Source organism: Hyperolius riggenbachi, chromosome 7 (genome assembly GCF_040937935.1).
Source record: "Hyperolius riggenbachi isolate aHypRig1 chromosome 7, aHypRig1.pri, whole genome shotgun sequence".
NCBI lineage: Eukaryota > Metazoa > Chordata > Amphibia > Anura > Hyperoliidae > Hyperolius > Hyperolius riggenbachi.
The window spans coordinates 235,506,918-235,534,307 of record NC_090652.1 but is presented as its reverse complement, the minus strand read 5'-3'; the positions used below and the strand labels follow the sequence as shown (position 1 = coordinate 235,534,307).

At 42.1% G+C, this 27,390-nt stretch overlaps 1 protein-coding gene across 1 annotated transcript in view; it reads left to right on the top strand.

The window, feature by feature from the left end:
* The window catches only part of FN1 (fibronectin 1), a 90,303-nt gene that overhangs the window by 10,433 nt on the left and 52,480 nt on the right, over positions 1–27,390 (top strand). Inside the window, exons 7-16 of the mRNA XM_068247367.1 lie at positions 101–229; positions 4,993–5,133; positions 5,722–5,843; positions 11,113–11,287; positions 15,139–15,315; positions 16,052–16,180; positions 16,317–16,406; positions 17,061–17,255; positions 20,100–20,372; positions 21,753–22,019. Of these exons, the coding sequence (XP_068103468.1) occupies positions 101–229; positions 4,993–5,133; positions 5,722–5,843; positions 11,113–11,287; positions 15,139–15,315; positions 16,052–16,180; positions 16,317–16,406; positions 17,061–17,255; positions 20,100–20,372; positions 21,753–22,019 (1,698 nt within the window). The remainder of the gene's footprint in view (positions 1–100; positions 230–4,992; positions 5,134–5,721; positions 5,844–11,112; positions 11,288–15,138; positions 15,316–16,051; positions 16,181–16,316; positions 16,407–17,060; positions 17,256–20,099; positions 20,373–21,752; positions 22,020–27,390) is intronic.

The following is a 27,390-nucleotide window of genomic DNA, read 5'->3' as shown; positions in this document are numbered from 1 at the left end:
TACCAATGGTGTATTGTAAAATGTCATGAAAGCTGTAAATCTCTTGCAGATACCAGTGAACCTTGATGTATGTCTTTTTTTTTTATTTCCCCCTGGACAGATCAGTGTATTGTGGATGGAGTCACCTATGATGTAAATCATTCTTTCACCAAGTATCATGAGGAAGGGCACTTGATGAACTGCACGTGCTTTGGTCAAGGGCGTGGCAGATGGAAGTGCGATGCTGTGGGTACGTATGTCATACAGTTTGAAATGTATCTGAAAACGAGAATTTAAGAATTCTCTGTATCTGAACTGCAGAAAACAATGAATACAGTTTTTTTTTATCTTAAACGTCCCCTCCTATTCGCTTGTTTCTCACTTGCTGTAACATTACAAAAGGTAGATCGTTCCATGCAGAGTAATAATTCCCGCTTTACTCTGCTGACCAGTATGGAACACGCACCTCCATGCAGAAGACTGGGCTTCCTCCAACTGCTGGGGTTTTCTGTGGCTGGGCAATTTTTAGGAATGTTGAAGTGACTTTCCACTATTGCTTAGAAAATTGAAATGGCTCGTGTTTGGCTCTACATTTTAGGTGTTAGTGGAAAACTTTATTTTACTTTGTAAGCATTTAAAGGACAACTGAAGTGAGAAGAATATGAATGCTGCCCCTTAAGAACCAGTGACTGCTGGTACAAAAAAGGGCTTACCAACTTCTCGCTGCATGGACTTGCCATTCACGCCACTCGCCCATCGCTGAAGCCCACTCACTCTGCCGTCTCTATGATGGCAGCGCTCCGTGAGACGGTCAGGAGCCGATTCCACTGGAAATGCAACAGCAGAGCAAGTGGGCTAGAGTGGCTGTAGCGGTGGTGCTATTCGTAAGCCCATCACTAGTAATTGTGCATTTGTGCGCACCTTCACTAGAGACAGTTATTTATATAGCAATATGAGACCTTTCTGAGCAGTCTGTATGCCACAAAGCTAGTAGTGATTTCATTTAAGGGAAAATACACTTAGTATTCAGTCAGAAAAGGTGCTTGATTTTTAAAGGGTAAACAAGCTGTGTGACAATAAATGACTTTAGCCAACCACTAACCATGAGTATAAGAAGAAAAAAAATTTGTGTTGTCATTCATATGAAAAAATGGTTAAATTATAAAATTGCCAGGGTATGTAATCTTATGAGCAAAACTGTATTTAGATTATAAAGAATTTCATGTGTGTCCGGTGTGGTTTTCATTGCCAATATTTCTATGTTCGCAATGGAAAAATAATGCAGTGATTTTCATGTTACACATTTTACAGCAATATAAATGAATTTGGCAATCATTTGCATTTTTTTTTTTTTCATCGCAATTTTTTTTAATCGCAATTGCTCTGGTGGGATTCGTCCCATTTATTAACATTAGCTGAGCATTTAGGGAAATCCACTAGCATTTTGATTCGCTCCCTAAATCACTCTAGTGGGTTCCAGCGCTAAGAACTGTTGCTGTCAGGAAGTTGTCACTAGGCAAAGAATAAAGAGTGGTGACCATGACCCATATGGAATTAACTTTTTCACCTCTTCATCTTCTCTGTAAACTATGTAAAAATGTGCGCAAAAGTTGGTGAAAAAGAACTATCAAATTTATTTTGCGTATTTGCTTGCTTGCTGGTGATTTTAAAAGGCATTTTATGACCAGTTGTAAAAATATCACCTAGGCAAAAACTCAGGTGAAAAAGTGAATTGCATATGGGCCGTTGTGTCAGCACATAGTGGACAGGTTGGTATTTTTATAGATTTAGTAAGGGGTCTAAATAACCTTTTACCAGTCCATTTAAACAGTGGCTTGTTCAATTTAGGGTGTTTTTGGAATGGAACTGACCATCCTCTGCATTAAACATATAACCAAATTTCAGTGTTGAGATTTGTTTGCTCAAAGAGTAAAACCAATACATCTCCAACACTGGAATCCTACTTCTCGGAAGCCTGACCTGCGCAATGTGTAATTTTGATATCTTTATGTAAACTTGCCTGACTGCTGATCTTCAGCCTTTTTAAATGGTTTAAAGTGCAACTGTCAGTCATAAAATTAAAAATCAATTCTTTATCTGGTGAACAAGTAGTAAGGATGCTAACCAGGCAATTCAAAAGTTAAAATCACTATTACTTTTCTTGTTGATAAATGATCATTCCCCAGTTTACCTGTCTCTTATTAGGTACACACAACATTTGGTACACAAAAAGGAAGTTGCAGGGCATGCTGGGTTGTCCTCTTATGCTTCTCCACTTCCCCTCAGATTTAACTAATGCAGCCTGATTGGCTGAAGCCTCTTTTACTCCTGTTTCCCCTCCAACACCTCTGTTTCTCTCTGATTGGCCAATATCTCTCATGCTGACACAATGCATTTTCTATAGTGAAGGGTGGGCAAATAAGGCATAGGAGAGGGCTCGTTCACATTGTTTTGCGTTTGGATTTTTTGTGAGGACCTTTTTTTTTTTTTTTTTTTTTTTTTTTATTTACTTCCTGATGCAAGTCAGGAAGTGAACACTTTTGAATGAGAAAATAATACATGCAATGTATTTATTCTTAAAATACACAAATGCAATTACTATACAAAGTGATTTTGTGAGCGTTTGCGTTTTTCCTATACCTTCTATTGAGGCAAAATTGCCTCAAAAATGGTACATGCAGTGCTTAGCGGATCTGAAACGAACCGCTCAGATGTGAACTGTCTTAGAGAATCATTGCACAAGCGCTTTCAGGGTGATTTTTGAAAATCGCCAGTGCTTAAAAAAAATCAAACTCCTCAAGTGTGAATGAGGGAGGAAATGACTTCAGGATTGGCTTTCGAAATAGCCACAGTTAAAATGGGAAAGGCTAAGAAGGATTTTATTTTCCTCCTTTCTTTTTTTTTTTTTTTTTTTTTTTTTTTTTTTTTTTCTGTAGACATATCACTAAAATCAAAATGGGGACAGTGCAATACATATGTTACGTAATTAGATAAATACTTGCTGTATGGGGTTTTTTTTTTTGTTTTTTTTTTTCTGAGATAGTATGGCTGACAGCTCCTCTTTAAGCCAAACAGCTATGCTGATGTGATGCTACTCTGTTTTCTGTAGTCTAGTAACAGTGAAAATGTTTGTCAGTATTTAGATCTCCTTTTTAAATGCTCCAAAGCGATATGACTCATTTTGGATAGGGTCCCTGTGGGGGTGGCTGAGGGCAAAGCTACTGATAACATCTGATCAGTTTATTTTTTTAGGTCAGTGGTTGATAAATACTGGGAGTTTCAAAGTGTTTTCTTTGGCTAATATTCAATGAGCTGATATCTCCCTGGTTACAGTACAAAGAGGCCGCTTTAAACTGGGGGTGGTATTGTTTCTGGATAAACACTGAGCATTCTCTTTTGGCTGGAAAATCTCAGCCCACCTTTTTCAGACTGTAAGGGAAAAGTATAGAACACAATTTATGCCAAGCGCCCTAGAAGGTCTCCTACATTGAATACCCAAGTAGTGCAGAACTGCAAACACTTAAAAAGGGAACCAGAGGTGAGAGACCTATGGAGGCTGCCATATTTATTTCCTTGTAAACAATACCAGCTGCCTGGCAGTCCTGCTGATTTTTCTGGCCAGTAGTGTCTGAGGCCCAGTGCACACCAAAAACCTCTAGCAGTTCTGCAAAACGCTAGAGGTTTTTGAAGCAGATTTCAGATAGGCATGTTTAGAGAGGTTTTCTAAACATGCCTAGCGTTTTTTGGAGCATTTTTGCGTAGCAGATGTCATATTTTGTTACAGTAAAGCTGTTACTGATCAGCTTCTATAACAAACGCCTGGAAAACTGCTCTGATCTAGCGGTTTTCCACTTTCCTATATTGAGGCAGAAACTCTTCAGAAATCTAAAAACTGCTGCAGCCCCCGTGTTTGTGGAAAAAATGGTGTGCACCATCCCATTCACTTTCATTAGCCAAGCGGTTTTCCCCCTGCAAGCGTTATAAACGCTCCAGAACCGCTCTGGTGTGCACCAGCCCTGAATCACATACCTGAAACGAGCATGCAACTCATCTTGTTAGATTTTTAGCAGAAACATCTATTCTGCATGCTTGTTCAGGATCTATGGCTACAAGTATTATGCTAGGTACACACAATGCATTTTTTCTATTCAATTTTCCGATTGATTCCCATTTCTTATCAAATTCCATTCACTTTTAAGAGAAATCGACCAGAAAAACGATCAAAAATATTGGACATGATGGAAATTGTCTGTAAAACCATCTATCTAACACAAAATTGTATGGTGTGTACCTAGCATTATGCTGGGAATACACGGCTCGATTCTGAGCCATTAAGATGGCTCGATAGATAATTTCCGACATGTTCGAGCAAGTAAAACGATTGAGCACCAAATTCGACCCGTGTATTCCCAGCATTAGAGGCAGAGGATTAGCAGGACAGCCAGTCAATGTGCATTGTTTAAAATAAATGTCAGTTTCTGTCTCTCACCTTGGGTCTATTCACATTTTGAACCACCTGTGGTGTCTGTGGTTCTAATATCATAAAGTGAAATCGGAGAAAGACTATATTCTGTTACATTTCTAAAATTCGATCTGGGCAAAACGAAAGGCCAAAGCGATGTACACATGCTGGATTATTATTGCCCAAGGTGATCGCTTGTAGTTGATGGTTCAATTAACCATTTGGATGAAATTCAATATTTATAATTTTTTTTTGGGGGGGAGGGGGGAGCTGGTTTACAAGACCTAATCAAAGTAAATGTATCACAGCAAACTGAAGCATTGGGTATCCAGTTATGTGTAGGGTAGTTGTCAAGTCTGGAAAAAATATTTCCTTGAATGCCTTCTGGGTTTAGCAGATCACTACCCCTACTGCATGGATAACTGCCTATAGGATTGCTTCTTTTGCATGTGGACTGTTGTACCAAGCTTTTATGAAACTTGTTAGTTTGACTGCTTATGACTGCTTTTTTTTCTTAGGTCTAAAAAAGTCACTTTATTTTTATGCTTCAGATCAATGCCAGGATACTGAAACGAAAAATTTCTACCAGATTGGCGACTCCTGGGACAAGGTTGCGAATGGAGTCAGTTACCAGTGCTACTGCTATGGCAAAGGAATTGGTGAATGGCACTGCCAGCCTCGTTCCTTCCCATGTAATATTTCATTTATTTTTTTCCTTGTGATTTTTTTTTTTTTATAATGCATAAAACCTTTTATTTAATGGAGTAGAAAAGAGTGTTTGGCTCATCGAAACAACAAACCAAGTCACTAGTGCATGTAACACTGTAATGTAGGATGAAGGACAGGTTATTGTCCTCCTGTGACCATTACTGCAATCCTCAGAGCTTCCAGGAACCATAAACCAAATGTTATGCTCCTGTCTACCTTTGCTTTCTGTCCTATTTGTTAAATGTTAAAATAAGTCAACCATTAATATGGTCTTTCAACACTGTGGTGATGTGGGCTAAAAGCAGCCAAAGTACCCTTCAACTTTGTTCAAACTTTGCACAATGGCTATGTGCAGCAATGTAAAATTTAATATATAACATTTTTGCAGCTGTTTTAGTATTTTCTTTTGTAGTAAAACTTTTGTGGACTAAATTCAAACTAATGTACCGTATTTGATTTTCAATTGGCTTGTATTTTGTATACATTCATGTAGATCGTGCTAAACAACATGGTATGTAACCTGAATTTTTCTTAGGTTTAGCTTAAAATTCTCTTCTATTTTTCTCAAATAGCTGGAAGTGGACCAGTCCAAGTGATCATCACAGAAAGTGCCAATCATCCCAACTCTCATCCCATCCAGTGGACCACCCCTCAGCAGTCCCACATCAAACACTACATTCTGCGCTGGAAACCGGTAAGCATGCCCTCATTCTGTGAATGTCTATTTTGGGAGACTAGTTCTTAGCATTATTGACCTTTTTCTAAATACATTGCCCCCCCCCCCCCCTCCTTTCAGTCTTAGTACCTCAGACATTCTTGGCCAAGCTAAACAATCCATACTGTACTGATAGATACTGTAAGACCTCTATGAGTTCTGTTTCACGGTAGCAAACTCCCAGACATCTGTACCTAAATATACATTTGCTTTGTATACAGAACTGATCTCTCCATTTTAGATGGATACTCTAGAGTTTAACTTAAAGCGGATCTGAAGATGGTTAAAAAAAAGTTTAACTTAACGTCCACTGTGAGCATCCTTGTTCGTGTTACGGGCGCGCGAACAAGATGCCCGTGGCCAGGGCCCCGCAGGGGGCTGGTAGAAGCCCCAGGTAAGCGAAATTCTTTTTGAAGTGAGAGTATTCTAGAGGCTGCCATCTTAACTCCTTTATAAACTATGCCAGTTGCTTGGCTGTCAAGCTTAGCTTTTGAATGAAGTTGTTTTTGAGTCACACACCTGCAACAGCCTTGCAGTCAGTGGACTTGGGATAGAGTCAGTCAATTTATTCTGTGCCAGTGACTTCAAGTATTAAGCTTCTTATACTTGTAGGAGGCATTTCGCTTGGCGGGGATTGAAAACTGATCCTTCATGCTAGTGGCGTAACCAATGAGCTTGAAGCCCCAATGCAAGTTTAACATGGGACACCAAGCACTTTATTGATATGGAGCCCCAAAACCTACCAGGGATAGCTTCAGTGTCAGAGAGGTGTATTTAGAGTAAAGGAACAGTTTAAAGATTACCGCTATTCAATGCGCATATAGAGCTGTTCATTACCAGCATAGCACCAATGGAAAGCTAATAAGATGGATGGAGGACCCCTAGTGGGCCCCTCTGGTTCAAGGGCCCCGTGCAGTCACAAGTACTGCATCCCCCTATTGCTACGCCACTGCCTCGTGCGACATTGCAGTGCTGAGGCTGTACAGACACATTGCTAGCCTGTAGGCTAGCAAACTGCTCTGTTTCTATGCGCAGGGCAGCTGGGATGAGTGGGGAGAACAATGCTCTCGGGCGATGGGGGTCACTGTACTCTCATTAAATCCTTGTCATGCACTACAGCCTTAACAGTTTCATCTAGTGGGTGTATGAAGCTTTAGAGGCAGAGCACCAGCACTATTGTCTATCAGATTATGAAAATGGTAGCCTCCTGTATTCCTCTTGCTTCAGGTTACCGTTAATAACTTATCTACCGGCGAATGTCGCAGTGGTGATATATCTGGACTTTTCTTTCTAGATCTCATAGCTAGCTTTGATGGTCTCGAGAAACTAGTTGAAATTTTACCTTTTTTACAGTGGTTGTGCATACCTGAAGCAACTATGTTATCAGTGAAGAGCCTATGGATGTATTTAGTTAGCTTTTGTTTGCTCTCATACTTTTTATGACCTGCTTAAGTATGGATGGGTAAAAAGTAGAAGTTTGAATTGTCTTTGGCAAACCGAGAAATACAGATGGATAAGATGGAATGCTTGGAAAAATCCTCTTGAGATCTTCAAGTATTGGACTGTCTGGATATCCCTGGCTGGCAGGTCTGATAGTGGAGATTCTTGGCTGCTTCCTCTGTGCTTTGTGGTTGGGGATTATCACTTGCTGTGGGAAAACTGACCACACATTCTTATTTTGTAAGCCTGAAGGTCTGTGCTCTAAAAGTGAATTGCTGTTATTAGTAGGTATCATATATATTTTTTCTACCCACATTGCTCCCCTGCTGCAGTCATTGAGTGTGTGATTGTTTGGCCATTTAAAATAAAACAGCAGGTGTCTGTACTGGGGCTTGGCTGACTGCAGCTCTTTCCTGTGTTTGTTTTTGGAAAGCAAAAGTTTTCTTCTCCGTTATAGCGTGTAATAAATGTATATAATGTTTCTGAGACGTGAAAGCACCACACAGTATATAGCTAATTTATTTGTTACATTGCCTGTAGCATTGCATTTGCTGGCCATACCAGCAAGCATATTAAGCGTTCTGTAGGCAATCTCAAAGCCTAGTTTCAGGAACGTCTACTGTTTTGGATAGTGTTGAAAAGAGTCAGGGCCTTTTCAAGAGAGAGGTGTGTGTGTGTTTTTTTTTTTTTTTTTTTTTTTTTTTTCTTCTTTGCCTGTGTCCTTTATTAGAGACGTTCCCTCAATAGCCACCTCTGGGTGCGCCATTCTGCTTTGTGGCTTTTATATGAAAACTGATGGTGCTGGGGACAGAAAATGGGAAGAGGCAATATGAACTAGTTGCATTCTTATTCTAACCCCTCCACTGAAAGTGTCTGTCACTCCTGGAGAGGTGTCCCCACCTCCTTACTGAACAGGAAGCAGTGGAACAGAAGAGGCCACGCAGTAAATATCAAGAGATTCTAATCTGTTCTTCAGAATCAGAATCCTTTTATTTCGCCAAGCATGACTTGGGTCATGCCCGGAATTGGTTTTAGCAGCACAGAACACCTTAGACTGGGAATACACGTTAAGTTTTTACTTTAGATAGATGGGTTCGATAGATAAATTCCAACCTGTTGGATCTGGTCGATTCTACTTTCGTTTCGATTCTCCTCATTCAAGTGAATGTAATTGATAAGAAAAGATAAGGAATCGAGAGGGGAATCGAGCAGTGAATCGAGAGTAGAATCGATCGAAAGTGAAAACGACGGCAAAAACTAACGCAAAAACGCATCGTGTATTCCCAGCATAAGACTTTGTTTACAAAGACACACTGACAGTAGAAGAGAGCAATAAAAAACAGCAAATGAAGTAATCAACAGTAATCCTAAAACATGACAGTAAAAGCAACTCATCAGCAGATACAGAAGCATTGCAAGAGGAGCAGCACAGAGAAGTAGAACACTAATATTAGCATTGGGTGTGTCAGACTATGTAGGTGCTACATTGAGTGGCGGGGGACCCCGAGGGGCTCGTGCAGAGTTCAAGAGTCTCACCGCTGTGGGGAAAAAAGTGTCCCTGTGCCTTGATGTCTTGGTGGGGATGGCCCGGAATCTCCGCCCCAACGGGAGCCGTTGGAAGAAGCGATGGCCTGGGTGCGACAGATCGTTGGCAATCCTTGTTGCTCTGGAACACATCCTGGCCTCATGAATGAGCTCCAGAGGGGGAAGGGGCTTTCCGATTATTTTCCCTGCAGTTCTGATGACCCTCTGGATTTTGTATCTGTCGCTGGCTGTGGCCCCAGCGTACCAGACAAGGATGGAGGAGCAGAGGACAGACTCGATCGTGGCGGAGTAGAAGGACTTTAGGAGTTCATGGGCCATACCGAACTTTTTTTAGTTGCCGCAGGAAGAAGAGTCTCTGCTGGGCCTTCTTTTGGGTTGAGATGGTGTTGGCTTTCCAGCTCAGATCGTCCGTGATGGTCGTGCCCAGGAGACGGACACTGGAGACTCTACTGACTTCTGACCCATTAATATAGATCGGGCGGGGGGTGGTGGTGCTCCGCCTTCTGAAGTCAATGACCATTTCCACAGTTTTGGTGGTATTGAGCACTAGCTTGTTTTCGCTGCACCAGTGGCTGATTCTTTCCACCTCCTGGAGGTAGGCCCGTTCATCGTTCTTCCTAACAAGGCCAACAATTGTGGTATCATCTGCGAATTTGATCACTTTGACGGAGTTATCTTTGGATGTGCAGTTGTTGGTATAAAGTGAAAACAGAAAAGGTGACAGAACACATCCCTGTGGGGCTCCCGTGTTGGTTGTTCTTGGGCTGGATGATGTGTTTCCAAGTTTCACAATTTGGGACCTGTTCATAAGGAAATCCGTGATCCGGCAGCGGAGGGTGGGGTGGACACCAAGTTACACGAGATTATCATGCAGTATCCGTGGGCATATGGTGTTGAATGACGAGCTGAAGTCCAAGAGGAGTACTCTGGCATACGAGTCCGGTCTGTCCAGGTGGTCTGTAATGAACTCCAAGCAGATATTGATAGCGTCATCCGTGGACCTATTAGCTCTGTATGCAAATTGGAGTGGATCCAGACGGTGCAGAGTGGAGTGCTTAAAAGGGCTAGGACCGCTTTCTCAAAAGTTTTTTTTTTTTTTTTTTTTTTTTTTTTTTTTATGACAACAGAGGTGAGGGCCACTGGTCTGAAGTTGTTTAGGTCTCGAGCTCCCTGTTTTTTTGGAACAGGGATGATTGTGGACTTACAATATTAGTAGACCTAAGCCCATTAATATAACAGGCTCTAGGCCTGTCTCATAACCCCCCTCCCGCCGCATGTCAGCATACACTCCCCCTGGCCCCATCCTCCTCCTGTCCCAACGGCTGTCCGTGCTGCACAAACGCACGGACACAGGGACGGGACGCAAAGACACTTACGGATTATTGTAGAGGATGATGTAGTCAGGTTCTACTGTGATTTGGAGATTGTTAAAATTCTAATACAAGATTTGAAATGGATTAACTAATTTGATGGAGGAATAGCACTTATGTTAATCTTGGGATCTGTGTGTTCAGTCTCTTGAATCATTGCAATATTTTTCCATCCAGCGATGAGGGGTACAGATTTGGATGTCTTGCTGTTCAATGCTTAAAGAGACTCTGTAACAAAATGTTGAGCCTTATTTCTTCTATCCTATAAGTTCCTATACCTGTTCTAATGTGCTCTGGCATACTGCAGCCTTTTCTAGTTGCACTGTCTCTGTAATAAATCTTATCTTTCCTCTGTCGGGCTCAGGGTGGAATTTGTGGAATGTGCAGCACTGCTTGTCATTGGCAGAAGCTATACACACCCTCTCCAAGTTCTGTATGAGTCACACAGTGAGCTGTTTTCAGCGTATCACACTCTGGTTAGCAGCCATGTCTTTTTGTTTGTAAACACTGCCTAAAACTTGGAATTACAAGCCAGGATTGCAGCAGGGAGTGGTAGAAACAGCACAGAGGGGCCCAGGAGAACATAAGGCATAGAATGGTATGATTTTTATTGTCAGAATTTTAGAGTACAGATTTTCTGTAAAGGAATACTGAGGTGACATGAGATAGATGTGAACGTACAGTGCTAAGCACACAAATACTGTAACTGTGTTCCTAAAATTATGGCATATCCAAAGCCATTTTTTAGGAGAAGGAAGGTTGATACAATTGTTTCTCTTTATTCAGTTATTTTAATGCTGGCATTTCTTTAAGCTAATAGTTTAGAGCTCACGTTATCAGTATGTTTTATTTATGCTTTTGTATTAATACATATTTTTTTTCTTTCTTGGCAGAAAAACCGACAGGTTCAATGGAAGCAGGCCACCATTCCAGGACATTTGAATTCTTACACAATATCTGGATTGAAGCCCGGTGTAATATATGAAGGACAGCTTGTTAGCGTCTTACAGTATGGACAGAAGGAGGTAACCCGCTTTGACTTCACCACTACCTCCACCACTTGGACAAGTAAGTAGCCCAATCTCGGGTTTTTAATCCCTCTCTGATCGAATCTGATCAATGAGGGATCGTATGGCTGCCTTTACTGCAAACCGATTGTGAATCGATTTCAGTATGAATGAGTAATAAGCAATAACAGAGGCGCCAAATTAGAATAAAATGGTTAAACGTTTAAAAAGGGGGGGGGGTAGGTGGACACCACCCTCGAGTATATAATGACCAGCCAATGAGTCGTTATAACTAAACAATAAAATTTATTATAAGCTCTCCAGGTATGCAACGTGTTTCACGGGTCAACCGCCCGCTTCATCAGGCAATCAGAGTTTGGAGATACACACTGCTGTATCAATTGTTGGGCCACGCTTGGGCCCCTGCATACATTACTTGATCCGGCCGGCGCGAGTTCCCGCTCTCCTCTCTTCCGCGCTTGGCTCCAGCTTTACTGAACTTCCTGTCCGGGGGAAGTTTAAACAGTAGAGGGCGCTCTGTTTAAACTTCCTGCCGGAGCCCAGCGCGGAGAAGAGGAGAGCGGGGACTCGCGCCGGCCGGATCAGGTAATGTATTGTCGCTATATTGCGTCGGTCGTTGGGCATTCGAACGCCGCTATCGACGCACTCCCGACCCGTCGGCGATCGAGCAAAATCTTCCGCACGGACGGAATGACTGGAATCAACGGGAACAATTGATTGCGGACGGAAATCGATCGTTCTGTCAGCGTTTGCGCAACAATTTCACAGCAGATTAGATCACAGTGATCGAATCTGCTGTATATCGGCAGGAAAATCGTTAGGTGTATAGGCCCCTTTAGATTTTTCTGTTAGAATGCATAATTAGATTATTTTCTGTAGAGAATGGTCATTTTCTCTGGTGCATTGTCTTCGGTTTATCTCCTCCAGAGTAGAACAATGCCTAATTGCTGGGCAGATAGATGGTAAGATAGATAAAGTTCAACATGTTGGAAATTTAACTATCTGGCAGGTAAATCTAAATAACAGAAAATTGTATGGTGTATTCCCAGCATAAGATTGGGAATGCAGGTTGGGCAGGCTTCATGGTCAGAATTGTAGGCCAGACACAGTATCTTGCATCCGATTTTAGACTGGATAGAAATGTTTCTAGAACATGTCCTAAATTGACCACAAACGCTAACATTTTTTTTTTTTTTACAATCTGTGGTAGTAAATTAAATGAGATAGCAGTATGACAGAACAGAAGGCAAAGAATCTGTGTGGAATGTAAATTTACTGATCAAAAGGAACAAAAACCCCAGTAGTGGCCAATTGCATAAGGTACTGTTATGTCTTCTGATACAGATACTCAAGCTAAAAAAAAAAACAGGTATTGGCTTGATACTTAACAGAGCATAACTATGAAAGAAATGACTCATTTACAACATTCTTTCTTTAAGGCACCCTAGTCAACACATCTAAAGTCAGGTCAGCCTGGCTCCGTGTACTGATTTGCTTTGTAGATAAGGGGCTAAACTAACATCACAGAACAAAGCCTTTCCCACTGCCCTGCATGGTGAAGTAAACGCATGTTTGTTTGATCCCCTTCATTCGTAAAAGCAGCATGATGGTTTAAAGAACTAGTGACACCCATGCTAACCTAGAAGCAAAAAACACATAAGTAGATAAATACTAGTTCTACCTGCATAACAGATGTATTGCACTGTCCACATTATGATTCCTGTGAATTTTATAAAGAAGCAGAGAATCCTATTCTAGGCAGTTTCCATCTTGGTTACCTTTGACCTCCTGACATAATTTCCTCCCTCACTTTTTTTTTTTTCCTCCTCTTGCTAATTGTGTATTAGTTACCTGCCCTCCTCCCAGAGTCTTCAGGCACTCCCACTGAGGTCTATACTAAGTGCACTGTATTATGTTATTAGAAGGTGGGGGAACTAAAGGGAAGAGGAATATATTCTAGATAAAAAGACCCCCAGCGTGCAACTGGTTGGCAATGGCAAGTATTCCTAAGGTAATGTGATGAAACCATAACAGCAGAAAAAGTTTTGAGAGTTTTTTGAATGCAGGATTAGCATCTTAAAGTGAACCGAGCACCTTTTTAACACTCAGGACATTTCTATAGCACATGAAAAATGCATGCCAACAATCTGTTTCATTATTAAAACAAACTTGTATTTTACAATCAAAGGAGTTTTAATAGGCTGTTTCAGCAGCCTGACCGTTCGCAGAAATCTCATGACACTAATTGTTTTATTGATCTAATTACCCAGAAGAACACCATCTCTTTTCAACAACAAAGGGGGTGGGTAATACATTGTCGGTTTCAAACATTCCTAATTACCCACCCCCTTTGTTGTTGAAAAGAGATTGTTCTATTGAGCTAATTACCCAGAAGAAAACCATTCGTGTCCTGAGATTTCCGCGGACGGTCAGGCTGCTGAAACAGCCTATTAAAACTCCTTTGATTGTACAATACAAGGTAAAATACAAGTTTATTTTAATAATGAAACAGATTGTTGGCATGCATTTTTCATGTGCTATAGAAATGTCCTAAGTGCTAAAAAGGTGCTCGGTTCACTGTAAGCCTTTAATGCACTCAAACCAGTTGCAGTTGAAATTTTTTATTTCTATGGTGACAATCCTGCTTTAACGGGTTGTCTTACATCTGTGAACCGTGTATACAGAAGAGAAGCATGCTGCAAATTCCTTTTTTTTTTTTTTTTTTTTTTTTTTTTTTTTTTAATCCCTACCATTTAAATGATCACTTTGGATCAAAAACCTACAAATTGGCTTCCTCCTAAATTGGCCCTAGACTACGATACATACACTACATGATACATGGACAGGGATTAGATTGTGAGCCCCTCCGAGGGACAGTTAAGTGACACGACTATATACTCTGTAAAGTGCTGCAGAAGATGTCGGCGCTATATAAATAATAGTAATCCACCATCCTCTGGGATTGTTTGATTTTGACAGTTGCTGAAGTGATTGGTCCTTCCCTACAACTATTGCACTTTCTGCCACTTTTTTTTTTTTTTTTTTTTTACACTCTCGCACGCTCTCACAATCTAAGTCCTCCTAGAAGCACTCTTATTGAGAAGTTGTATCAAAGATAGTCTAGCTACAAACATGAACATTTTGACTTTATTTTAAAGAAAAGCAGATCCGGACCAGATCATTTTTTGCTTCCTCAATGTTCAACCAACAAAGCAAACTATTTGAAAATTCAGATCTGGAGATCAAGTGGGTGGCAGAGCTGGACAGGAGGATGGGCATGGGAAGGCGCTACAAAAAAAGAGGCTATATTGCTTGAAATTCGTCTGATGTAGCAGAGCTCATGGAAGGGGATATTCAGTTGTCTCTGCTGCAATTTCTAATATTTTTATAAGGCATTTTAGCTAGGTTATAAACCATATGTGGTAGATATTAATAGTTCATCACATCTACCAAATATATGCCTTGCTTCATCCTACTTTGGCTTGTGTACGCTGGCTTCAAAGCGTTCAGTGCCAGCTTCTGCTGGCTGAGCTTTACAAGAGTATTTATGGCATATGTATGGATTCGGTCTGAAGACCTGTGTCCATGGCCTGCCTATGCTATTGCTGCTTGAATGTGTGCAGTGTTGCCGTGCTTTGTCTGTAGCAGCCTGCTGAGTTGAAAACACAATGATAGAAGACTTAGAGACTTCATATGTGAGGCTTCGGGAAGGTCCATGAGATGCTAATACTGTACAGTCAGAATGGAATAAGTGCGGTTAGCAATATTGCTGCACCAAGTCACTGAGACAAAATTGCCGGTGCAACATGAGCTTCAGATTTCTTTTAAATTAAAAAAAAAAATTATTTATATGTAACATTAAATATTTATGTTTTTCCTTTTTTGTTACAGATCCATCTCAGACTGGATATACTACTCCTCTTCCACCATTAGTTGCCACATCAGAATCTGTGACGGAGATCACCTCTAGCAGCTTTGTCGTGTCTTGGGTATCGGCATCTGATACAATCTCAGGATTCCGTGTAGAATATGAGCTTAGTGAGGAGGGAGACGAGAAACGCTACTTAGGCAAGTATGAGTAAAGCCTTAGAATGCCATCTGTATGTCGAATGTATGAGTATCTGTTGTGTGGGGCTAGTTTTATTAGTAAATCAGCTTTGCCAGAGGATTGTCAGAGCAGATGTTGGCGTTCTGTATATATGGTGAGTATTGATAATCTGCCTGGAATTTAGTGAAGTTGATACTTGGATCCTTTTTAAGATTGGGAGCCCACATCCCTTTCTACACATACAGTAACACATGAGCACTCTTAAAAACTTCATTAACTATAAATTAATCCAGAGATCTCCAGTGCTCCTCTGGCTTTTGAAGAGGTCTCTGGTGTACTTCTGGCTTTTGAAAAGGTCTCTTAGGCACTTCTCGCTTTTAAAGAGATCTCTGGCACACTTCTGGCATTTGAAGAAGAAGGTCTCTGGTGCACTTCTGGCATTTTAAGAGGTCACAATGTTAATGAGCCACTTTAAGACACCTGCTGTTGGCTTATTGCCAGAACCAAAAAAAAAACAAAAAACCTGACAGTAGCAGATCTTGGCCACCTGATAGAAAAAGAATCCCAGGAAATGATTTGTTAATCTTAAAAAGTTTTTACTATTGCTCTATAATGCCTCTGAAGGTGTCTACCAGCTAGTCGCCTTATCAGAGTGCCTGTCCATGAGGAGACTGTTCCTTTGAAAAGATAATGTGAGGACTTGTATTTACCTTTATTTCTATGATGGTATACTTTCTATTTTTCTTTCTCATATAGATCTTCCCCATACTGCAACCTCTGTCAGTATCCCAGACCTTCTACCAGGCCGTAAATACAACATCAATGTGTACGAAATCACCCAGGAGGGAGAGCAGAGCTTGATTTTATCCACCTCTCAGACAACTGGTGAGTGTGGCCATTCATCCCACATAATCTTCCAATGTACAAATATTTGGGCCATGTTTAGAATAGCCTAGATGTCAATAACTCTATAGTGACCTGATGCATTGTTTCATACCTCCCATTTTCTTTTGTTTTCCAGCACCTGACAGTCCTCCGGAATATAACATTGAGCGGGTTGAGGACTCAACGATTGTGATTAGCTGGACCAAACCTCAGGCTCCTATAACTGGTGAGGGCTTTTATATGGGATGCTTTCTTTTGAATATAGAGATAAGTAATTTTGTTATGTTTTTAAGCCGTGTTCACTTGCTATGGAATGTGCTTTTACTGCCATCTGTGTGCCTGTGTCAAAGATTTCCCTGTCCAATCCTCATGAACATGCCCAGTCATCTAGTTAGGATGTTGAGGAAAGCTCTTCAGAAGAAATGCACAGAATTTTATTTTTGTTTATAATCCTTGATTCTATTAAAAACCGAATAAAATATGGCTTGAGTTAGTTTATGGTGTTATACTGTTTAAATCTCTCGCTGCTCCCCACCGTGTGAAAGCTTTATTCGCATCTGTAGTGCAGCCGGATCAGTTCTGTCTGCTATAGTCATGTGATCACATGTCCATCGTAGTCTAGCCAATTAACTTACCTATGTTTTTCGGGTTGTGGGAGGAAACCCACACAGGCACGGGGAGAACATACAAACTACTTGCTGATACTGCCCTGACTGGGATTCAAACCTGGCAACCAGTGCTGCAAGGCAAGAGTGCTATTCACTACGCCACCGTGCTGCCCGTAGGCATTAAGCTCTATTCCCATGCAGAAAAGGCAACGCTTCAGTGCTGACTACATTGACCAGAATAGTACTAATGGTTTTTTCTTTCTTTCCTACAGGCTACAGAATTGTCTACTCTCCGACTATGGAAGGAACCAGTACAGAACTTCTTCTCCCTGAAACCGCTACATCTGTGACTCTCACTGACCTTTATCCAGGTGTCGAATACAACATAACAATTTATGCAGTGGAGGACAGTCAGGAAAGCATTCCAATTATCATCCAAAAGGAAACCACAGGAACTCCACAACAAGGTTGTGTGTGTGTGTGTGTGTGTGTGTGTGTGTGTGTCTTGGCACTTTATATTTCCATGTCTCTGAGCAGTGATTGAGACAGTGTAATACAAAAATCCTCAATTAGTTAGACGCATGCTCCCCAAAGCAAGGCCAGGAATTAATTGCAAGCCAGGTCTGTTGGAACTTCAATAGCACATTATATCGCTCCGCCTCACTTTTTCTGTTTGGTTTGTGTGAAGAAAAAAAAAAACATTCCTGGACCTTTCAAACTTTTTATAGATCTGTGTTCATGTGGTGGAGTAGATGCAGAATTGCAAAATCCTGGTATAAAGTGTGTTTTTATTGGTTTATGGTGAGTCAGAGATTGGACTGCAATGCCTTGGCTGGGTGTCTAAAATCTTAAATAGATCTTCTACTGCTGGCAAAATACTAGAGACCAACCTGAAGAAGTTTGAGTTATTTCAAGTAATCCTAGATATAATCTGGTATTACTATCCCTTGGTAGATTGCAAGAAAATCTATTCAGTTGTATTTGAGCATTGTTGTTTTTTTTTTTTTTTGTTTTTTTTTTTTTTATGACCGCATGATATATTCATTTTTGCTCCAAAAGATGTGCTAGGGCTTATTTTCAGAAGATGTCTTCTTTTGGGGGGAAACACTGATAGTTTTCCTATACAAAATGTATATACTGCATGCCATGGTTAAACACAAGCAGCATGCACAGAGCTTGTGGTTTGCAGATATTGGCTCTCACTTACAAGAAATTGATTCTGCTGATCATGTGGGTAAGGGCTCTTTTCCACTATGAAATGCGATCACAATCGCGTTTCAATTTCCACCATGCGATTGTGATTGCGATTGAGCTACTATACTCATTATAGTACAGCTCAATCGCATACAAAACGCGGCAGGACAACGATTGCGCTTTGACCAAAATCGCATCGCAATCGGATCACACTAATGGAAATTGCTGCTGCAGTTTCCATTAGTTTAATGTACCTTGCGATTTGCGATCAGAAGCAAATCGCAAATCGCAGGAAGTGGAAAAAGGCCCTAAGAGTCTATTTCTTGCAGACAGAGAACTCTGTCAGGCTCCTTATGCTGGGAATACACCATACAATTTTCTGTTAGATTTACCTGCCAGATAGATAATGCTGGGCATACACGGCTCGTTTCTTCTTATCAATCGAGCTGCTGATGGCTTGATTGATGATTTCCGACAGGTCCGATTGCCCCCCGGATGGATTCCGCGATCGATACCGGCGGGCAGAACATAGAAAAAAACCGAAGCGCTGATAGAAAGCGCCCACGGGGACGAGCGGGAATCGATCCGCACGGACGAGCGGTGACGCGCCGGCATCGCGCCGCTGGCTCGATACCGGCGCACTGTCTAGCCGTGTATGCCCAGCATAAAATTCAATATGTTGGAAATGTATCTATCTTACCATCTATCTGCCGAGCAATTAGGCATTGTTCTGCTCAGCAGGAGATAAACAGAAGACCATGCACCAGAGATAATGACCATTCTCTACAGAAAATAATCTAATTATGCATTCTAACAGAAAATCTAACAGAATAATCTAACAGAAAATTGTATGGTGTATTCCCAGCATAAAGGCCCATACACATGTCGGATTTCTGCGAACGACGGGTCGTTTGAACGTCCCGTCGTTCGCCCGCTAAATCGGGCGTGTGTACAGACTGTCATTCGCTTGATAAGGGTGAGTTTGAGCGATCCGCCCGGCGGATTATACTTCTGCTCTCCTGTATCCAGGCTTTGTATTAAGCGTGACTTGCTGGTGTCATGTGGGCTGCTGCGAGGGCTTGCATTCGGGGGATGTCTTATATTTCAAGCATGCTAGGAATTCCTGTTAGATCTTATTCTCAGGGGATGTCTTACTTTAGGGGAAACACGGTAGTTGTCTTTGTACAATATTAGTAAGACTGGTTTAATCAAGAGAAAGGTGAAGACAGTCAAACCTGCAGACTGTTCTGATTGCTAGAGTGAAGCCTACATTCTATTCTTTGTTCACTGATTGTGATGACCATGACTAACTGCCTTTGGGCGGTTTCTGAATTTGTAAAGTTCTTATTGCTGGTTTCCTTTACATTTCTGTCAAATCTGTAGGGGTATGTTTTGTAATCTTGATAGTTTTGAAGTTTATCGTAAGAAAGTGAATGGAACTGTTAATTATTTGGTGTTCTCGTTAAAATATAGCAATTATTTTAGCAGTAAATTGTTCCATTTACACTTGATTGCTAGATGACCTTGCTTTATCTTGAGGCCTCTTTCACACTAGCGCGTTTTCGTTGCGTTACCATTTTACCGCAGGGTAACGCTTAAGCAATGAAAATATGGGATGTTTCATAACTGGTGCACTGCGCCGAAAGTATTGCATCTGATGCAAAAGCATCAATGCGCTATGGGTCAACTTCCGCGGCGATGTGTGTTGCCAGGAAGTCGTGTAAGTCAATGGTGCTGCAAATATTCTAAACCGGTTTTGCGGTATGAATCTGCGGTAGCAAGTTTTGTCAGTATACTTGCATGCAATGCGTATTTCCGCCACAGGAAGTGAGCACTAGACAGCCTCACTTCAGATTTGAATCGCTGTCAGGAATAAAATAAGGGCTCATTACCGCACATTGCCGCTGGTAATTACAAAGCCTTAGTTTAGCGTTGCGATCGTCCAATCGCACAGCCTCAAATGCCGCTTGCTAGTGTGAAATTGGCCTGAAAGTCGCAGGTACTAGCTAAGCTTGCAACCTATGTTTATGGCTATGCTATTTTTTTCATTTTAATGCTGTATATAATACTTTTGTCTTCTTCACTAATGCACATTTTTCCCCCCTTCTTTGGCGCAGTAATTGTCCCATCACCAATGGAACTGCAGCTTCTTGAAGCAAGTGATGTAAAGATAACCATCTCCTGGAACGCCCCTCCAAGCGAAGTGTCTGGGTACCGTGTAGTGGTGACACCAGTGAGTTCCCCAGATCGTGACACTCAGACCCTGCCAGTGAACCGCAACACCTTTGCAGAAGTCGTGAACTTGTACCCTGGAACCATCTACAGGTTTGAAGTGTATGCAGTCAGCCGTGGACAAGAGAGCGAGCCTCTTGTAGGAGAATTCTCAACCAGTAAGTCACTAGCCCCGTATCTGGAACCATACGGCTAATGTATTTGTAATGAAACTGTTCTTATCAATGTTTGTGCTTAGAAAAATTGTAGAAGGCCAGTAGACACGTAACCAGATTTGTTGAGAATAATGGCCCGTACTCACGGGCTGCAAAACTCGCCTGTCGCCAGCACACGTGAGCGTGTGGGCGACAGGCCGGCGACAGCTTCTCGCCAGGTCCCTCCGCGTACACATGCGGAAGAGGGACCAGCGGCAAGGCGGAAGCTGTCGCTGACGTTCCTCCTCCCCCCGCCGGAAGCTCACCGGAAGGTCTGTGAACCTCAATGGAGGTTGCTGTCGCTAGTCCGCGTACTCACGCGGACTAGCGACAGTTGCGGCGGGGGGGGGGGGCAGCGGCGACTGTCGCCATGCGATTGAAAGTTTCAATCGCATGGCGACATAGCGACGGGCGACAGTTCGGGGGCGCGCGCGCGTGCGACGGCCCATACTCACGGGCGACCTGTCGCCGCAACACGCGCGCGCCGCGTGTTGAGGCGACAAAAGTCCCTCGTGAGTATGGGCCATAACAGTTCATAGTTGGGAGCTGTGGGCATTTTATGCATATTAATGTCAGTATTGCACTTGTTTGTTGAACTAGATGGTGCTGACCTCTTCTGTAGCACTTTACAGAATCCATTGTCATGCCACTAGCTGTCCCTCAGCGGAGCTCACAATCTGATCCCTACCATAGTCCTAGACTGACTGACTGGTTTAAAGCCTCATTCTATATGGTTTATGGCAGAGATGGCCCTTCGATGCCATTGCAGAATATCTAACATAAGTACATCACTTTGGCAGAGTGCATTGTTCTACACCTTTACTCTGTGTCTCAAAACTGCGCTGTCGTGCACTGCGCTATCACATCCTCCACCCCCCACCCCCCCCCCCCCCCACCCCATAGCAACAGAATGTTTGTCAATGTCCTATATGTCAGCAGTAAAGCGTTTGTGCAGAACTTGGCACAAAACTGAGTACAACATAAAAACTACATCACGTTTATTTTACTAAGGCTGGTAAACCTTCAATCCAGCAAATCTTGACTGGATTTTTCTAAATAAGCGTCTGCTATTCTGCATTTTGTAACACCTGCCTGAGTAATATCCGACTATAGTGGTTTGCCGCCGAGTACACGATTGCCATTTCTTGATCTCTTTAATCTCTCAGCAAAGATAAATGTATGTACTTGACTTTCACAAAACCAGAGTTGCTGGGATGCTTTAATTTTCTGTTTTTTATTATTTCTCCAGTGTGCTGTAAGCTTAATACAATGGCTCCTCAGCGAGACTGATTTGTCTGTGTGGTGATGTTCACTTGAGTCTGATAAACTTCTGCTTTTATTTAGAACTGGACTCCCCAACTGACTTGAGATTTGAAGACCTGACTGACTCTTCCGTCCTTATTTTATGGACCGCTCCACGCTCCCACATTGGACGCTACCTTCTGTCTGTTAGCCAGACTCGTGGTGGACAGCCTACCGAGTTTCCTGTACCTGCCACTACTAATAGTTACAAACTGAGTCGTCTGCAGCCTGGAACTGAGTACACCATCTCATTGGTCGCACTGAAAGGAAATCAGAGGAGTCAGCCCACCACAGGAATCCTTTCAACCTGTAAGTATGATTCTTTTCACTGCTGGCATTTTCCCCTCTAGTCACACTTCATGATTATGAAAGGAGTATCATGAATCTTTTCTATTATATTTTTCTACAATATTTTGCTATCCTAGTGCCACATCTGTACAGAAATTGGCTCCAAAATGTTAACTGAGAGACCCAATCTCAGCAGGCAACAGTTTTCATGCGTATGTGTGTGTGTGTATAAGACTTTAAGCTGTGTACACATTTTAGAATGTAAAAAGGGGAGAACCGAGAGCCCAATATGGTGTAGTACGTTAAGACAATTGGTATTAATGAGAAGGAGTAAGTTATATACTCACAAACCTGGGTTACCTCCAGGCAACCACTGTATAGGCAGGTGAGGAGATTGACCTGTCCCCACTCAGGATTAAGAAGTCGCTCTCTGTAGGCGTGAAGAAAGGGGTATCCCCCTCCACCAAGGGTGGATATGTACTCTATTATAAAGTGAACAGAGGCGCCAAAAGGATAAAAACAAAATTTAAAACTTTTAAAATCGCTTAGGAGGCAGTGGTGGACTTACCTCCCTCAAGCAGACACACAAACTGTGTAGTTTGACAACAACAAATTTATTAGTACACTCCAGAGTTTTGCAACGCGTTTCGCAGGTCTATACTCGCTTCATCAGGCAGTGGAGATAGGAGTACACTATTAGGGACAAAAGGCACGCATTGGTATGTAAACGGACAAGTAGCATAAACATACAAACAATTACTTTGTTATAATGTGTGTTTGAATCAGAGAAATATGCAAAAAGGGGGGAGGGCGGATTTATTATTACAAGAAGTGAGGGGGGGGGGGGGGGAGGGTTGTTTGCAGGACAAGGGTCGAATATTACAGTAAGGGAGGAGGTGGGGTTGATTGGTATGGGCGGAAAGATACTTGCTGCACTTTCACTACAACGTGCAGCGTTACATGTAACGCAACGTGGGCAGTGTGAACAGCCCACTTGTGTTACATTGCTGTGCGTTGGGGGAGCGTTACAGGCTGCACTAACGTGCGCCTGTAACGTCCCTGTGTGGAAGCAGCCTAAGACTTTTTACTTTCCTGTTTTTAAAACCCACAGAATGTGTTTTTGTTTAATAAAAATAAAATGAGCAGATCTGTGTGCAAATTGTAGTAGAGTCCTAGGAAAATTTTGCAAAGATTTTACACATTAGGCATCCAAATAACACTTCATAAAACATGCTGGAATTCTAGGATCAAACAGATTCTGTCTGTGTACGCATTAATCAGATAATCTCTTCTGGGCAGCCACAAACCCTTTCCTGTGCCCAGGCTATGAATTGGTTACAGACCTCTCCTCCCACACCGCAGCTATTTTCGTGTATTGTCAGTGAACTGGTTAACCCTGCTAGCATTCTAGGAATGTCTCACTGTCCAGCTAGGAGTTCCCAAGCCCTTTCTTGTGTTACACACCTCGCACTTTTCTCTTTCAATTTGTTAATTTGCAGTTACAAGTAAAAGTCAAGCAGTTATTAAATATATATTCTGCAGACTTCAAATGAATGAGGGGGTTGCTACTTTGCAAGGTCTGTTGGACATGAAAACCAGAGCGGAATATTTTGTGATTTTGGCGGTGAAGACTTGACCACTTCAAGCCGTCTACAGGATGTAGGTTTAGGCAATGCTCTCTTGTTGAGCTAACCTCCTGGGAGATGTTCTAAGCCCAGATCCTGAACATGGGCTCTGAGAACAGACTGTAATAAACCGCTCCCAGCCTTCCCTTAGATAAACAGTGACATGTTTCATACTGTGCTTCAGTATACTACACTGCAGTGTCACTTTCCAATGGGAAGACATTTACTGTATGGAAGCATGTTGTTTGCCATTGATGAGTAGATCTTGTAAACCAGCATAATGGCAGTATACTCATTGGAGGTTATGGCTTGCTGCATAGGGTGGAGCAGTATACGAGGTCCAACAAAAGCAAAGCCGTCCCCGGCTAGGCTAACAGCAAGTCAGCCAGAGTTCCTGGCTCTCTAACAATTGAATGTGGGGTCTGTAGCTACCAAAATATTAATTGCTACGGAACTTTATTAGTTTGTGTTACTTAAATCTAAGCAAAGAACATATCCACATAAAGAATGGTCAGAGGCGGATCTGGAGGCGTGCACATAGGGCACTTGCTATAGGCGCCCTTGTCATTCACCTCCCAAGGGGCGCATAATTAAAAACATCCCCGTGTAGCTGCACTGCAGCCGAGTGACACAGACAGGCAGGCAGGAGCCAGCGTTGCTAGAGGCTGAGAACCGGGGCTAATATGTAATACAACCGGCAGCGCCCCGACTGTTTCCAAGGCTGCGGTCTGTGACTACAGAGATACACACGCTTGTAGCCTGCATGCATGAGGATCACATGGGGCTGGGCAGCCAGTGAGAGAGAGGTTTGTAACTCACTCCTCTCTCACTGGCTGCCCGGCCCCATGTGATCCCGGCCAGGCAGGAGTGCAACTGTGTATCTCCAACTGAACACGTGTAGTGCCAGTGCGATGTGTCAGAAGGAGCATGGGAAAGAACGTTGCTGCTCCTAAAGGAACTGGGCAGGGTGAGACTACTAGAGCAAAGATGGGTGCTGAGAAGGCATGTGTGCAAAGTAAGAAAGAGGCAAGTTACTACCTGTCTCCAGTCCCAGCAGCCCAGCTTTGCTTCTTGCACACACAGGACTCAGCCTGCGTCAGACTGTGCCTGTGTACTGATGCAGCTTACAGCTATGGATGGATGGAATGTTCAGCGTAGAGTACGAGTCACCTGACCTCTCCTAGTGACCTGATGCACTAGCATCCACATTACTGTGATCATTGGTGGGCAGGCAGTGATTCTTTCTCTTTACTCCCTAGCTCTTATCTGCAGCTTTGCTAAGACTGGCTCAGGTAGGAGGGACAGTCTGCAGACAACAACCAGACACACTGTGTAAGCTGCTCATCCCCCCCCTTTCTTCCACTATTCACTCTCTCACTGACCTGACCTCTGCACTATGGTCTGCTCTTCACTCTAGCCTGCATTTTTCTTTCAATAACCCTTTCACTTCTGGTACTAACTACTTGAGCTCTCTGCATCCTAATTTTATAAAGTATAGTTGCTGTTTATCATTTTCTGTTAAGAAGGGTTGCCATATATCAGGTGACTTGGCGGCCAATGACCATCTGATTTGATTAATCTGATTAAGAGCTGAGATAGCTCGAAACATGTTAGCGTTTTGATGCATGTGCATACTTTTATACTGGATACGTCCTAAATTAAGCTATTGTTTGGAATCCTGGACTGGTGCGGACCTTCTTGCTGTACATCTGATTTGATTATTATAATCAAATCGGATGAAAATTGGTGACACCAAGTGCCAGTCTGATCTATCATGCAACCAATTTCAGGCTAAAATTGGCTGCATGTATAAGATGGATATACTGCAAGATGTAGGAGTCAGTAGGACCGACTTTCACGATCAGGTGCATGATTGGCGAACAATATTGGGACAAATGTGTTGAAACTCCCTGCGCTGTTCCCCCCAGTATATAAATGTACATGGAAGTGTGCATTTATACATTACCTGTCCTGTGTCGCTGTGCCTGTCCATCTCCTGAATCTGCCACTCTTCCATTAGCTCTATAGCACGCTGGCGTGAGTGTGACGTCATGTGCTGGTGGCGTGTATACTGCTAATGGAGGAACGCCCGATTCAGGGGACGGACAGGCACACACAGCTTCTGCAGCACTTTATAGAGCACCTAGGCATGCCACTGAATGTCCTCCAAGGAGCTCACAATCTAATCCTACCATAGTCATAGTGTAATGTCCTACCATATTATTATGTATTTATACAGCACTGACATCTCCTGCAGCACTTTACAGAGTACATAGTCATGTCACTGACTGTCCTCAGAGGAGCTCACAATCTAATCCCACCATAGCCATAGTCTAATGTCCTACCATATTATTATTATTATTATGTATTTATATAGCACTGACTTCTCCTGCAGCACTTTACAGAGTACATGTCAATAACTGTCCTCAGAGGAGCTCACAATCTAACCCTACCATAGTCATAGTCTAATGTCTAATAATAGTATTATTATTATTATTATTATTATTATTATTATTATTATTATTTATTATTATGTATTTATATAGCACTGAAATCTTCTGCAGCACATTACAGACTACATAGTCATGTCACTGACTGTCCTCAGAGGAGCTCACAATCTAATCCTACCATAGTCATAGTCTAATGTCCAATCATATTATTATTAGTATGTATTCATATAGCTCTGACATCTTCTGCAGCACTTTACAGAGTACATGGTCATGTCAATAACTGGACATTAGACTATGAGTATGGTAGGATTAGATTGTGAGCTCTAAAGACAGTTATTGACATGACCATGTACTCTGTAAAGTGCTGCAGAAGATGTCAGAGCTATATGAATACATACTAATAATAATATGATTGGACATTAGACTATGACTATGGTAGGGTTAGATTGTGAGCTCCTCTGAGGACAGTTATTGACATGTACTCTGTAAAGTGCTGCAGGAGAAGTCAGTGCTATATAAATACATAATAATAATAATAATAATAATATGGTAGGACATTAGACTATGGCTATGGTGGGATTAGATTGTGAGCTCCTCTGAGGACAGTCAGTGACATGACTATGTACTCTGTAAAGTGCTGCAGGAGATGTCAGTGCTGTATAAATACATAATAATATGATTGGACATTAGACTATGAGTATGGTAGGATTAGATTGTGAGCTCTAAAGACAATCATATTATTATTAGTATGTATTTATATAGCTCTGACATCTTCTGCAGCACTTTACAGAGTACATGGTCATGTCAATAACTGTCCTTAGATGAGCACTTTTCAAATGTGGGGTGCACATATAACTACCTTATACTGATATCTAGAAGCACGTGTCTTCTTAATTCTATTGTCTGTGGAACATATCTACTCAAATTATGTATATAGGGGACACTGCTACTGAAATATCTTGGAGCACCTGGCTATTTAATTTCTTATCTTGAGGTACCTGGCTGCTTTTATTATGGGGGAATGACACTTTTTTGGGGGGCGGGGATGTGGGGGGGGCGCAATTTAAGTGTTTGCCATAGGCGCTATTTTACCCAGATACGCCACTGAGAATGGTCAATAACATGCAAATAACTGAGGTGATGCAGAATTATGCAAATTTCTGCAGCATGAATCTAACTATTTAAAGCTGAGGTGGGCCACCAAACAGAGTTTTCATATTAAGTGCAATGGGTATATTGGTGGTACACAAAAGATTTGTCCAATTGCCTGCCACGAGCAGGAGTTTACTGTCGTCGCCTGCATCTTTTGCCTGTATA